Genomic DNA, 16,753 nt, shown 5'->3' on the forward strand with positions numbered 1-16,753 from the left:
TTTAATGTGTTTACTATAATCTTATACTAGAAATTTCATGCAAAATTTAATGTTATAATTGCATAAGAAGACTTGATGAGAATTTTATGTACTGTATATATAAATTTTCGATTTGATATTAAAACAAAAATTCTATTAGCACTTCAAATCATTAAATAAATAAAATATTAATTATGATATCATTACCTTGCGTTACATCAATTAAAATTTTATGAAGATCAGATATAAATTATTTTATTTCCTATGTTAGGAAATTAATTATTGCAAATAAAGGAGTAAATATGAAATATATTGCATCAATTGTGTTCAAATAGTAAAATAAAATTTTTACATATTTTTTATTAATAGATTAATAAAAAGTTAATGTATATTACGTGTAGCACAATAGAAAATTGATTATAACTTTATTATTTTTTGATATATTATTTTAATTTAATTATTTTATTTAATATATTATTTTGGACAATAATTTTATAATTCAGTAGAAACATCATATCTGTATTATAATCAAATACAAAAGTGACATTTTATGCATAAATCATTGTCTTGATTAAATTCGTATTTAATTTATATATCCACATATATATAATATTGGATAAATTGATTTTTTCTCTTAATATCTTATTTTGTATTTAAATTTAAAAGAAAAAAAATAATCAACTTGACAACCTTTATTTAAAAAGTATGTAATTATTCATCAAATAATTTTATTAAATTAAAATAAATAAAACAGTGAAAAATTTTTTTATTATTAGGAATTGAGATTTAGTCTTTACAGAGTCTTTACAGTTGTTTGTTCTTCTATAGTTCGCAATTTCTTTTCAGTAAATCAAATATATACTTACTGCGGTTGCAATACCGTGGAAGTATTTAACGAATGTTGACAAACACGTGTGTAATTGTATCGGCGTATTTGCCATTCCTGAATAAATATACTTGTTGCGCCAACAAGTGGTTGGATTTTATTGAGCTTGTCGTTATCTCCCTCAATTCCAATCGGTTTGCTTTAATTCCAGTCAATTCCGATCAATTGCAATTAATTTCAATGGTTTTAATTCCATCCGATATCGCGAAATCTCGTTTAGCGTTAATTAACTTTACGGATTTTCGAGGTTTAATTTTACAACGTATTCAAACTTAATACCCTGAAAACAAACAAATGTTCAGATAATCATAAAATGTTATTACAATTCATGTGGGCATAATGCAAATATGATATATTTCTTATTTCAATTATCGTCCAAAATAATTAGTAAGATTTTAAATAACTTATTTTCTTTTAAAGGTAAAAGAACAAACAATATTACATGTTATTTTATCAAAAAATTTTATCAAAAATTTAATGTTTTTCTTGTTATCAATGCTATTAAAGTAACTGTCTCAGAGTATTAAACGAAAAATATAATAGCCTAAAAAAATATAGAATAATCTGAGACAATATTGATCAATATTAAATTTCTTCTCAGAATTCTCATCGAGATACCGAGCCAATTATATAGACGTTCTTAAATAATATTCCCACACCTTTAAAATCAAAGATTAAATGTCATCTTTTACATTCTTCACTTTATACAAAATTAAAACAACCTTTTACTACAAACTTAGTCTACGTACGTAATTACTGACTACGCATTGTTTTTAAATAATTAGTTTTGCTTGAGAGTAATTGAATATATTGCCTTTAACTTTAAACAGTGTACAACTTCCTTCTTCCCCTCGCCCCTCCCATATCTCTCTCTCTCTCTCTCTCTCTCTCTCTCTCTCTCTCTCTCTCTCTCTCTCACACGGACTTTCTCTAGACAAACTATGTAATGTTACAAAAGTTAGCGTCGTATCGCGCTATTAATACATTACGGAGATGTATATTGTTTTATTATCCAGGGAGGGAAAATTCGCAAGTCTCCCGTGACACGTGCGCGAGCGTGGGCGCGTGCGAGCCGCGCGACGCCGCGCCGGACCGGTGATTCCTCCTCTCAGACCGGCGCTCGAACGCGCCTTCAGTCGCGTTCCGCGCGTCGTACGAGCGAGTGTGTTCTTACTCGCATTTCTCTCCCAGTTGGTTCTCACCCTACCTTCCACCCTTCCACCCTGTCCCATCTGTCCAAATGATACGTGACGCATGCGAAAGTTGGAGACCAAAGAGACCAAAGAGAGAATGAAGTAAACGCATAAAACAAGCCGCGTGCGGTTGATCTTTTAAAACAGCGCTAAAAAAAAAAAAAACTAAATTTCTTGAAAGAACAAGAAAAAGGAGAAATATCGATGCGCAAATCCGTCGATCAGACTCGACGTCGTTTGCTAAGAGAGCGGCCTGATATTCGGGTTAATTGATCGTTCGTTTCGTGTACAGGTGTCGCGAGGAAAATTGAAATCGGCGAGAGAGTGTTTTTCACAATTAGTGCTTGTGGAGAAACGGATTTCTCCCAGATACAATTCATATGTCTATGGGACGTATTCAACGGATTTCCCGTGACACGCACTGACAATGAACACTGACATATATAATGCCAGCCAATTTTTCATGGGCACCCTCGCTAAGATGGACTACACTCGGAGGGTCGAGGGAGCAGCGTAATACCTGTTGCAGAATACGATATCGAGATATCGTTAACGCCCGTGAGATCATTCTTCACCGGTGTGTCACGTAAGGGCGGCTTCTTTTCTCCTTCTTGAGGATGAACGCTTCGCGCTTTGGTCGTAGCTATTTTTCGGGCGTAATTAGGATTCTTGTAGGATTCGTTATCTGACGTCCGTATTGATATAAATTAATAATTGATTGAATTTGTTCATATTAATCATTGAACCGTAAATAATTAATTATATAATAATAAAAATAATTAATTTGACGCTTTGATGAATTTAACAATTTGTTACGTATTATTATTAAATTATTAAATTTATGATTTTCTTATTTAATTATTTAATTTTACTATGTGTTAAAAAAATTCATTTCAATCTTTTTCCAAAATTCACAAAAAAGTTAATATTTCCTTGCATCATTTCTATTTAAGGGAAATTTTAGGATTAACTTTAGTTGTACGGTGTTGTTTCTTTTCATGAAATTTATTTCGTATACATAATTTGATCGCCTTGTTAAATTCATAAAAATTATAAATATAATATATGGTTTGCCGATCGTAACGCAATTTTCTTTCATTTTTCAATTTATCATCAATTTCAGAGTATCGATGATAAATTTTGGGACATTTTGAAATCGCTCGTAAATTCAAATCGGAAAACAAAAGAAGAAAAACTAACAAAATCGTAGTGAGCAATTTCATTTAAAAGTTTGCGCAGCGTCCAAGTTTCTTTTATTTTTTTAGAACAAAAGAGGTGCATAGAGGTATTACCCTTTTGTCTTCATTCTTGTCTCAATGCAATAAATTCGCGATTCGAAATAACTATAGAATAAAAATACTCATACAACGTCGTATTCTTCTTTATTTTCATAAAACACGGGGAAAATATTTTTATCTCTCAACTGTGCACACACGTATATTTCTTTGGAAATTTTTTATTTCTTCATGTATTATAAAAGTATTGAAAATCGGGATACCCGATTAAAAAAAAAAAAAAAGACGATATTAATCTTTGATTGACGTTGAACAGCAGATCGCCGTCTGCGTTCTGTTTTTCATACCTTTTTATCTTTTACTCTGAAACCTGCATCCTCATGTACTTTCCATATAATATTTTTTAGGTAACTTGCTTTTTTCGCAAAAATAATCACAAGTCATGTCAATTAAAGGAACAGAGTACGGTACCTTAATTAGGGACTTAAAAAAATTAAAAAAAATTTTTTTTACGAAAAACGCGGTCATCCTTCGCTTTGAGTCCCCAATAATAATCTCTCTGTAAATCGGTCCGATTAACGACTACGTTATTGGTCCTCTGCCATCGATGTCATGTTCTTCTTTGAACGCGTAGATCGCGTGTATCATAAGTTACGCGATTGCATCGCTGAACGGGAGATCAAAGAGAAACCATCCATCGTCGGTATTATCTTTTTAGAATCAGCAGCTCGTAATACCATGTAACACCCTTTACTTGCGGCAAGTAGAAAAAGCCGAGACACTTCGGACTCGCGCGGTGAGAGGCGCTTTCGATATCCGGTATCTCAAAAGAGCTCAAAGGAGCAAGTTCCAGATTCTCAAATACATCGATAGATTACTTAGCTAACAACGCAATATGATCAAGACTATTTTCCGCTATAATTTCCGCGTTAATGATGACAGAAAATACAGAAGATATACATTTTCTTCTTTAATAAAGTATACACTTCCCTATTTAAAATTATTTATTTTCATTATTTATAATACAAAATTGAATATATATTATTGACCATTTAATATTCTTTATATTTTCAAATAGTAATTAAAAATCTACTCGACTCATTATTTGTATATAATCTTTAATAATTTTTTTATAACTTTTCATTTAATTTTTATATTATAGTGCATGATTCTTTTATAATGAGTTTGAGTTTGAGAAACACAAAACTAAGAAAATACATTTATATAAAATGACTTTTATGTCTACAATATAATATGTATTTGGAAATCAAATTGAAACTAATGAATATAACATATTGAATATATTGAAACTAACTAATAACAATAAACAACAATCTCAAGTCCAGTTAATTGAACCTTTTAAATTTGATAAAATAGTCAAATCGTATACAAGGTAAAATAAACTAATTAAATATTCTAAAATTTATCTTAAATAAAAATGAGATGCAAATGCTATTTGAAAAAAAATCATTTATAAATTTAACATAGTAGCATAATTTATAATAAAATTTAACATAACTTAGCATAATATATAATAAAAATTGCGCAGTTGTTGAAATAACTTTAGAATTTGTGCGTAAAATGACTTGTACAATCAAATGCTGGAGAATGAATAATGAGTAAGGCTAATGAGAATCAACATTGTAAACGGTGAGCAGTCATATGTTTAATTTTAATTGTTTTTGTTTCTTGTTAATCTTAACAATTATCATTATTCTCAGTTACCGCCTTGAATTAGAAGTGTAACCGTTTTTCATTATAACGAGACACATTACAAGATGACTCAAATTCGAATCGAAATATTTGACAATTTTTAATAAACAAATTAAAATGAAACATATGATTGCGCACGATTTACAGCGTTGATTCTCATTAGCCCCACTATTGTCCCATTGTTATCATATCGAGAATCTTTTTTCTCTTAACGTGTAGAAGATGCTCATGATTTAATGATTTAGCAATATTGTTTTTGTAAAATAAATGAAAATTAATCGTAATCTCTTTAAGTAACTTTTTATATTTTCAGATTTAAGAATCTATTTTATTTCTGTCAGCGACGCTTTTAACGAGACGTAAAATATATTTATCCGTAATACGCTTGTGAATAAATCGAGATAAGTCGCAGACTAGTTGCTTTAGTAAGTTTGAATGAAAATGACTGTTTCAATGAGCCATGCGAAAAATATTGCCCGTAGATTCTTTCTGCGAAAGAAAGGCAGAGAATAATACGACCGTTTTCTGCAAGCTCGCGTCAGTATCAGAGGCGCTCTCACGACGTTCTCTTCGCAGCATCGTAGGACTTCCACTCTTTTTCCAACAATAATGTCACCGTGGGACGTAATTTTGTTGAAAATAAGTCATCTTTACGTAAAGAAATATTTTCTTTCGTTTCGCCTTTCTTTCTTTCAAAATAAAACCGCGTGAGTGCCTGCACGATAAAATATCGAAGCAGGAAGTTTCCCTTGGGAAAATCTCACAATCCCGCAATGTTGAACGGATAATCGTGTTTCACGTTGACATAGCTATTTAGAACATACGTACGTGCTCGAATACAAGTTTTACTCAATGGATTCTTTACCTGGCGGATTAAGTTTTTGTTAAAATAAAACTCACTTCCTATCGCTAATTATATTTTCAAGAACATGACACTTCTTTAATATTAGATTTATTATTAAAGACAAATGCAGCATATGAAAAATTTATATAATTTGTTTATATTCATGTTTATATCGATTTATTGCTGTAATTCACGTGAAATAATGTAAACTTTTCTTATTAAATTGCTATATATAAAATTCTTCCAAAGAATAAGATTTACGAAGTAATAATAATTTTTTTAGGCTTTAATATAGAATTTGGAGATAACAATTAAGTCTGTGGATGAAATGTAATTAGTTGAAGTTATTTGATTAAATCGATGTGTTAGATATGTTGCGCACATTTACTTTTGATATTAGATAATGTAAGTCAGCAAAATTATATTTGATGAACCATAGTAAGTTTAACATGTTGAATGTGAAACGATTAAAACTAATCATACGATGAACATAGCGTTATGGCACGTGTATGATAGGAATTGTAATTGCTGTAGTTTCCTTTAAGTTTAGATTTCCACGCAAACATCTAAAATTGATGTTTATGTTTGTAACAACGTAGCAATTCGTCCAAGTCCAAAGTATAAATCGCTTTTACCAAGACTCTGTCTATTATCTTGTTGTAACTTATGATTTAAGAAATTAAAAATTTATACTTTGGAAATTATGAAATTTTATTAATAAAAGTATAAATTTTTAATCCCACTGTACGCATTTAATTCATTTTTATTATATAACTCATAATACATAATGAATTTTAAGTTATATTTTCTAGAATTATATTTGTATTAATAAATAAAAGTAAAATGTAAAGTATGACAAGTGATATATATACATTAACTTCTCTATCAATTTCAGCTCGCGCAGTTGCTTAGTTTTTCAATTAATACATTCACTAATTAACTCCCCAACAAGTAATAATAATTTCTATTTCCATGACGCACCAACAATCGCGTAATTTTCACCCGAAAACAAGAAAGAGAGAAACAACAATTCGATACAGATACTGCATTCAGGAAATTATTTTCAGTCTCAAGGGAATAGTAATTGTTTGCTCGTTATGTACTTCACTAATCAAAGAGTATCCTCTAACGGATACTCTTCTCCTGTTCCATTCATGTCAGGAAACGCAAACGGTTTTCGATTTACATCTCAGAACTTCTCAAGAGTTGCTTTTGGCGTGATTGCTATTATATGTCAGAACGGTTGACAAAGGCATGACGGATATCCACGAAGCACGTTCATATTGAATAATTAATTGTCAACTGGAAAACACTGATTCGTTTTTAACAATGCTCGATTCATTAATTGCGGGACGCAATTGCACGTCAAAATTAATCAACCCGTTTCAACAAACTTTGAGAAAATAGAAAGATTGAATAAAAAGTTAATACAAAATATAAAGCACACTATCTATACTAACGTTTCTTAAATATTTAAATGTTTTTTATTAAAATTAAAATTTTTATTGAAATTAATAAAATCATAATAATTATTGGATATAGCAAACGAGTGCTTTAAGTTGCAGCAAACTTCGTTCAACGAGATTTCGTATTTCAATCTGTTCCCGATCTGAAGTGGAATGGAAATGCGAATTAGCGTTGAAACGAACTATTCCAAACTATTTCAATTTGTGCAACTTTTCTCGGTTTTTTTTTTTTTTTTTTTTTTTTTATTACGGCGCTGAGTGATGCAAACGCGTGCGTTCTAATACGTCCCGGAAATGTATGAAATGTACCACATGGGGCGGGAAGATTTAACACGAGTGGATAATCAAAGCAAATGATCAGACACCTAGAAACAAACGTTTCTTTGATGTTTGGAAAATATAAACGTCACGAGAAAAATTCCTAATCAATTAAGTTAAGTACACGCTGCGGGCCCTAGTAGTTTCTCTCAGTCGAAATAGAATAGAACGAATCATTAAATCAAATGACACTACAAGAAAACATATCGCTATCACCCGGAATGTATAGTGCACTCAATTTTTGAACATCTCTTTTTCCATATAATATCAGTTGTTTGCATGCAAATTTATATTTAAATTCAATATTAATTTATATAGAAATTTCAAGATGCTCTTTATAATATATTGGCATTAATGTTATTATAATAAAATGTTTTTCAGAAATTTATGGAATTTGTAATATTCTTAAACTTGTAATAAAACGTGTAATGAAACGTTTAAAGACGAACAATTTAATATACGAAATAAAGAAGAAACGCTAAGCTATTTAACGCATATATACTGTTATTTAACGATTACTTATGACATCAGAATAAAATTATGAAGAATAATATATTATTATTATTTTTTTTTTAATGCTAAACAGTGCATATTATATTTGCGTCACGTGCTTTTCGTAAACTACAAGTCATCATTTACGGGATAAAGTTTATTCTAACATTCTAAGAAACAATGAGAGAATTTCCTGCGTATTACGCCAAATAGTAAAAGCAGAATTATTCACTTACCACAGAAACCGACCACCTTGCAGCCAGTTTAATCAGCTCATGACAAAAGACAAAATTACGAGAAGGAATTGTTCCGTCTGTCAAAGTGATGTTCCGCGATACAGAAGACGCTGCTTAACGTCCATTAGCACAATGGCTGTTTTATCCACCTGTCAGCTCGTGTTGCTACTAATACGCGCGCGGTAATTCACTGTGACATCATGGGAGATATATCATTTGACGGGTTTGCTAAGATCTAGAAGGCTAGATCAAAACAAACCTCAACTGTTCATTTGCGAACAAGCGAAATTGGCTACACGGCGTACAAATGTGCGGTATCGAATTTTCCATCAAGTCGCCGCCCTGCGAGACGGAATGAAAAATGAAAGTCGGAGGTGTAATTTTTCCGCCCGGAGGATCCTCTCGAGTAGAAAACGTTGTAGCGTTTAGCTCTTGGCGAACAACGAGGCGATTCGAGCGTAAATTCTCGCGATATCGAGATCCCATCGTTGTCTATTTTTCTTGGCCGATATTTCTGCGACACGATCAGCGCGATTAGGAATTTGTCGTCCTGTTAAATGTAACGCTGTTTTTACTCAAGAGCTACGCGGAACGATTTCTAACGTAGAATAGAATGTGTATAAATTGGAATTGTGCTAACTTTTTTTACATTGTGTGCATTTATTTATATAAATTGTATTTAATCGAATTAAATGTATTTTAAATTTTAACCATCATAATCATTGACTCGTATGTGTTATAATATCGTTTTTTAACTTTTATGATGTTTTTGAAAAAAAAGAAATATTGTAATATATTATTAGTATAATATTTAATTTTTGAATATAATAATTATCATTTAAATATTAAAAGCAATAATAATTTATCAAAATTCCAAATTTTTAGAAAACAAATTTTGATTTCTTCTTCTTATCTTCTTATAAATCTTCTTATAAATTCAACATATTGCATCTAAATTATTTCCATAATGCAATAAAACTAATTTAATTGATATTCTTGTAATTTCTTTTTCCCTGCAATTTTAATTGTTAAAATTCAAAGAGTTTTATATCGTAATATATTGACTAGCGTAAATTCATAAATGCTAATATAATTTAAATGATATTCAGTTTTATGTAAAACTTAGAAAGTGTATTTTCTTTCATCGTTGTTACTTTTTATCATTGGATGATGAAATGCTTTTGGAGACAAAAAGTATTATCCAACATGATAAATGAATAACACAATGACAATCAATATGTTAAAATATATTGACATAAATGTAACATTATATTTAAAATAAGAATTAAATAATTTAGATACAAATACTTACGAGATAATTTGAATAAAATATAACATCATTATGTATAAAATTTGATATAAAATTAAATTATCATTTACAAAGAAATTTATCTATAATGTTACTTTGATTTTTTGCGTTTAAATTCGAATTTTTTTATCGGATATCTTTCTGCAATAGGCAAATAAAGTTCGGACTCACTTGGACGGCCATCGGATGCATCTTTCGTGCAAGAAATAATAAACCATTTTCCGTCAGAACTTAAGAGGTGGATATTAGTGAACTCAATTGTAAATAAATGATGTTAAATTTTGTGTTGTCCAAGAGAGAGAGACTATAACTTTTCTCTAACTGGCATTATGTGCAGTGATGGTTTCCGCGCGGGAGTATACGTGCATTTCTTCCCATTTCGAACATACTCGGACTGAGTCGTGCAATTGTTCCTTCAAATATTCCTAGCGTGAATCAAGCGAATTCGCGGAAGAGCAAGGAGAAATCGTGGATCTCTTCTTGTAAATGCTGCGTATTTCAAGTTAACCCAATAGAAATCAGACTCAAGTAATCGAGAAAGCGTCTCCTCAAATACGAAGTCGGCCAATATTTAGCCGACGAACATGACCCTCTCGCGAAAAGCTCGCGGAGCGAAAACCTGAGCTGGGGGCGGGTCGTACGAATATTGTCGATCAGAACGACCATGTCCGGGGACGCGAACCAAATGCGGACCGATGATTGGAATCAGACGGCCGATTTCGATCTGGAGCACGCTGGAGAATTGGGGAATACCACCGAGTTCTATCCCCTGCCGGATTACATCAATGTCACATCGCTGCCGGACGTCAATACGACGGAGAAGATTGACTCGTTCTACTTCTACGAGGTAAGTTAGGCTTCGGCTCTCATTTTTGCGTACTGCGCGGTGAATTTGCGAGAAGCGATACAGATTGCGCACGATACGTCATTTTCTGTTACGGCGACTGTCATTTTCGAATCCGCGAAAGATTTATGACAGGCACGTGGATAAATATTTGTTATTTTGATGAATTTTGAAAAATACGTCTAAAATATATATTACTTTTCGAAGTTCTGGAAAAAATATACGTATTTATATTTTAGTTATTTCAATAAACAATTATAATATATTTTTTCTTCAGTCTAATATCCTTTTTTTGCGTTTCTTAATTTCTAGAATAACTTCTGAAATATTATTATTTCTAACTTATTTTAATATTTTTTTCCTGTCTGTAATGACAGAAAAGTAACTTTGGATGTGTTATTAACATCATACATCGCGACATATGATTTCAAATCATATGTTCAAAATATTGGCGTGACATTTAAATATTTTTTTTTTAAGAGCATTAGCCTTAGGCTAGATGCATGTAATAAAACTGTAATAAAACTGTTCGAAGTGTCCGTTTTTTTATTGCAGTAAAAATAACTTTTTTATGTTTTAGATTTCCATAAATTTGATACACATTGTTTAATAAAAAAATACAAACATTTTATATTCGTTTTGTAACAGAACATTATCGAACGATTTGAATCGCAAGACAGACAGACCGTACAATAAAATACGATTGCAATCACAACGTTTTTTGCTCTAATAAAATCATTCTTGCGACTACGAGTCCAGACGATGCAGCATTATTTCACGCGTTTTTTTTTTTAAATTTAAGAAAATCTTTAAATTCAATAAATGCAAATTCCGTTAAGAAAACTCCGCGTTCTGAAAAAAAACCACCTATTAAGAATTTTGAATGCATACGTTCCATTGCTGTATTTCATTTAGGATATTCATGAACGGTTTTTCTCACTCGCGAGCATCACGTTCGTGCGTAACGAATTTCATACAGAACTTCGCATTTACATCGTTTCTTTCTTTTTCTCACGCGCGTCAGAACTTTCGCGCTGAGAATAAGCGCCATAAGAGCATGCAACTTTACTTGCAGCACTTTTTAAGAAAGCGTGATGGAAAATTCCGATGAAGTTTAAAACAACTTTTTGCGCGCTTCCTCGCAGTATATGATTACGAATTACGAATGTTTCTTCCTTTTCGTTTCAGTTTTCGCTTTTCAAAATTGTCAATATACGCATATCTCCTTCCCTACGTAGCGGATTGACAATGAAAATATTGGAGCATATCATTTTTTTAATTACCGGACAAAAAACGCTCGTATAAAGACGATAAGAATATTTCACGATGCAATTCAAATTATTATGCAACTTGTCGCCATTATGCAACACGCTCGTCTGCATATTTTTCAAGTACCACCGTGCACAAGAAAGACAAGAAGAAGGAAAAAAGAAAGAAAAACGTAGCAATGACCGTAAACATTGAAAATAATGAATATTTTAATGTCACGTAAAGTGAAAATTATGTGTTATGAAATTCCGCAGGACAGCTTTACAATATATATATATATATATATATATATATATATATATATACGTTCTATATTTATTCTATATAAAAGGTATGGTTAACTCAATTTGGAGGAAAGCTCTTTGGATTGAATTAGATTGCAGGTAATTACACACGCAATTTCCTTCTTGCCTGTTAATTTACAACGAGATTGCTCGGAGCAACGCGCTGTCGCTTTCAGAAAGAGAGTTGGTGCACAAAATGCCGGTAGTGAATCTTATCTGAATGATTGAGTTCCTGATCAAAGCAACACCGATCTACGATACTCCATTTTTTAAATTAAAGAATATAAATAAAAAACAAAGTTTAGCTTTCATTATCCTGGTTCATTCATATCGAGCATTATATTTTGGGCTTTTATTTTTATTCTCATTCTTCTCACTATTAGAATGAAATTTAATTTTTTTTTTCTATTTTTTCGAATATATTTATTGTCGAAAATGTATAAATATATGAATGTATGTAATGTATGCAAGTGTTTGTCATGTATTAAGCAGGTTGTGAGTTCGCTAAAACCAAATGACTGTGCGAATCAGCCAGAGATAATTTATTATACAAGATATCGCCATCGTCATCATCTGTAGCTCGTTTTTTTTATGATGAGATAAGTTTAGATGTTAGGAAAATATAGAATTCGCCTTCTCGTAGTGCGATCGGTCGTAACCATCGCTTGCTTTTCAGCTACAAAAACTTATTCTATCTTCTATGCCGTTGTCATAGAAGATCATGAAAAAGTAAAGAAAGAGAAACAGAGATAGAGTGTATCTCTCCTTCTTGTATCTATTATTTTACGTTATTCTATAAAACTTTTTGATATGTCAGATAAAAGTCCTCACTGAGAACTCAGTTTTCAGTAGTTAAGCAACAACAATAGAACAAAATATATATTACCAAAAAAATGAAACAGGAGCATTGAAAAAATTGGGTATAACATTGTCTTAAGTACAAAATTTCAGTGCTTTTTTCTTTTAAATTTCAGAGTTGTTTCCCCTAGCCACTTTAAACGCGTAGATAGGAAAAAAGAATTATGATCGCGCCTTCTATCATGATCTTCACATGCAAGATATCTCTCACATGGGTATTCCGCCTTATCCGTCTCTCTTTCTCGCATATACGCGCACCCCGAAGCCGGTTGCATCGCGTGCACTGAAAGCATGACGACGACGACGACGACGACGACGACAACGACGACAGCGGCGGAGGTTCCCTTCTCTCACGATTGCAGAAACCACGCCAGAGGAACTCGCTTATTTTTACTAGGAATGCGCCTCGAGCTGAAGCCGAGAAAGAAAAAGAGTTTGAGCGGAGAGAAAAAGAAAGGGCGAGAGGGGACTCGCTGACGTGACGCTGGAAACAGGCGTCCGATAAAATTAAGCTGCCCCAGAGCGTCCGAGACAGTAAAAATGACTCTTTGTCTTATCTTCCTTTCTTTCCTCTTTTCAAAGAGCTACCGATGATACAATTTCCACATGAGACAGTTGGCGTGACGAGAACGACAATGACGTTGAAACTGATATTTCACGCGTCACTAATAATATCTGTTAAATTTCTGATTGGAATTCCTCGCGCGACATTATAGAATTATATTTATGTGGAAACGTTCAAGGTACAGGCTTATCCCGTGCTTTTTTATCTGATCTCAGCTCGGCATTTCTATTTCTGTTATTAGTGCCGGCTCGTCCTTATCTCTTCTCTCTGTCTCCATCTTATTTATAGAAATCCATTGACGAGAGTTGAAATTTCCCGCGCGATTGACAGAACGCGTCAAAATTCTTCAAATACAACGTATAATTAATGTAAATTGCTGAAATTCTACATGTGGACTTTTGAGATTTCGAGCGCAAAGGCTGTTTCTTTGATTTCAAACAAACTTTACAAGCTATAACAAGATTCTTTGTTTAATTGCTTGTTAATTTATAGTAAACGTTTTTTTTTTTCAGTCATTTATTTTTAAGTTTTCCTTTGAATGGATTTGAAGTTTACTTACAATTTGAGGTTTACAATTGGAGTTAGATAGATATTTAAATGCCGAGAAAATGAGGACATTTGAATGCCAAAGAGAGACTCTAAATTGATCAAAGAACTTGGTTGTTCGATACTGAGAACATCCCGTATAATCTCGCAGCGTTGTCTAGATGGTCATCCAATTTACGCCTATCCGATTTCTCTCGCGAACGTGTACGAATTTAACTATATACTGTCGGTATTGTATGCATGCAGCTGCGTGTCGGTTAAGCTTATTTGAGAGCGCATCTGCACCATGTTAAACTAGCGCCAGACTATGCGCGATTCGTGCTTCGTGATTCGCAACTCACTATTTGTATGAGATTTTGTGAATAGCGTGAATCGTTGAGTTGGTATTTGTTATTTATACCATATTTCATGCCAATTCGCCAATGGAGTGGTTTTTTTTTTTTTTGATGAAATCGAAAGCCGCGATACATCAATTCGTACTGATTCATACATACAGTTGTACTGTACGAACAATAAATCGCGTACAATGTGGAGAGAATAAGTACTAGCCAATGGTGAATTTTTGCAAATCTGATTTTTTTATGAATCAAGAGTAGTATGAGCTTTACGAAATAGTATCCAGCTGAAGCCGCGCTTTATACATTTTTTTGAAAATTTTATCAAATATTGGCTAACATTGTTTTAATATCATTAATCTTATTATTATATACGTTATTGATTGCGAATATGTTCTGCAAATAAAGAAATAACACTAGGAGTACCAAGCGGTCATTTCTATCTCCTTAAATTAACATTTTTTTCTGATAGGATTTTAAAATTTTCTGACATTGATATTTCATGAGAATAAAGAGAATAATTGATGAAAAGTTAAGAAATTCCAAAATTGTGTCTTTAATACAAAAAAAAAGATATTAATTTAAAAAAATAAAATGGTCACAGAAATGATAGCTTCAGACTTCTAACGTTAATAAACTTGAATAATTAAAAATTAATTTAATTTCTCCGGTTAATTTTAAAGCGGCAAATTCTTTCTGAAGCCAACGATATATCAAGTACGAAAATTACAAAGTGGAGTACAATGATGCTCCACATTAACGGAGAGCCGCGGTCCACTCGAATGTAACATCGTGAGTGCAAAGAACACGACGATTTTCTACTCTCTCATGATAATCGTCGGTTACAACGCAAACGAAAGTTTCCTCATCGCCGTGACTCGTGATCGCGCTGCTCGTAAAAGCCTGAGCACGAGTCTGATTGAACGCTACGGGTCGTTATGCGTACTTTTTGCGATCGCGCGGTCGGTGATACAAAAGGCCTGGAAACGAAAATTCGGAAGAGAGGAGCGCGTAAAAAAATATATATAATAACGCGAAATACAACTTAATCGCAGATTTTCGCTGCGCGGCTCGATTTCGCGAACCCGAGAGAAAGCGATGCGATGAGTTAGCCCTCGAAATTACTTCGCAGAAAAGTACTCTCGATACAATATAATAACGGCGAGTGGATATATGTACAATACGATGGCAAGAGAGTTCTGTCTCGAGAAAGTTGTATCTCGTCAAAGCTTCTTCTCGATGATCCCGTCGATGTAAGAGACATTCCGGCGGCAGTGATGATTAGCTGTCGCGACGCCTTGGCTCGTTCATTTCTTTGATTTGGCTGATCATGTTGGCTTTCACGAAAAATCAGACGAGAGAAATTGAATGGCCTCTTCCCTATTCGCACGCACGAGTCTGACCGTGAAATAAGAATGTTCTGCAATGTTCCGAGTTTATCTTTAATTAAGAAAATGTACTTTATATATATATATATATATATATATATATATATATATATATAAAGTAGAGAGAGAGAGAGAGAAAGAGAGAGAGTGAGAACATTTTTGACTTCTCATTTGATATTTCATTTCTAAATGTAATGCAAATTGCCTCGCCTCGAGCTTCTTTCGAATGATCATACCTCGAATGATTGTACATTTGAAAGGCAACATTAGCATAGCGGTGTGTAACGAGTAAACTGGCAATTACTCGACTCGTTATCAGAGATAAAATCGGAATCTCCCTTTGCACGGATACATATCTAAAACATCGAAGTTTCTCTTCCGATGAACAGGCTTCTGCTTCTCGCCCGGGTACGTGAGAAAGAAACGGCTACTCCCGATAACGTAGGAGCGCATGAGTGAAATTTTCTTCTTAAATATATACGATGTACGAAGAAAAAGCTACCCTCCCCTCCTCTCCTCTTTCTTCGTTCCTCCTCCCCTCCTCGCGCCTGACATTCCGCGGTCGTAATTGCAGGCGGAACGGGCATGTAACAAGTTGCGCGCGGGTCGCGCATCGTGAAAAAGAGCCTCGTAAAAATCATGTTCCCATTAGAGCGCGCGGCTCGTTTTCTTGATAAATTTTACGGTAGATGTACGACTTGGCACGTACCGCGCGTCTGCCCCGCGAAGAAAGTTATTTCCACAGTCGTATCTCACGGCGGGGTGGAGGCGCGTTCTTCTTCCCCCGCCATGTAGATTGACTATATACTTTGTCTCTCCGCATCGAGTATTTCGATCGTTTCGCAAATCTGAGACGTCGAAGATGTGATTTATGTGATCTTTCGTGTGGGCCGATCATTTGTTTCTCATCAGAGCGATTAGAGCACTCCCACGATAAAGTCCTCGTGAAGATATACGCGTTCAAAAGAAAGATGCTCGTTCAACGCGAAGCTG

General features: G+C 33.2%; 1 protein-coding gene across 3 annotated transcripts in view; it reads left to right on the top strand.

Moving 5' to 3' along the window:
• Window positions 1-9: 9 nt before the first annotated feature.
• The window catches only part of CCAP-R (Crustacean cardioactive peptide receptor), a 73,879-nt gene continuing 57,135 nt past the window's right edge, over window positions 10-16,753 (top strand). For 2 of the 3 annotated variants that reach the window (XM_089074572.1, XM_089074574.1), the window contains exons 1-2: window positions 10-2,644; window positions 9,822-10,518. In XM_089074572.1, the coding sequence (XP_088930698.1) occupies window positions 10,336-10,518 (183 nt within the window). In that variant the 5' untranslated portion in view covers window positions 10-2,644; window positions 9,822-10,335. The remainder of the gene's footprint in view (window positions 2,645-9,821; window positions 10,519-16,753) is intronic. The other variant, XM_089074573.1, reaches the window with a different exon arrangement.

The sequence above is a fragment of the Pogonomyrmex barbatus genome, unplaced genomic scaffold, assembly GCF_055798465.1.
Source record: "Pogonomyrmex barbatus isolate J1 unplaced genomic scaffold, ASM5579846v1 scaffold17, whole genome shotgun sequence".
Lineage (NCBI taxonomy): Eukaryota > Metazoa > Arthropoda > Insecta > Hymenoptera > Formicidae > Pogonomyrmex > Pogonomyrmex barbatus.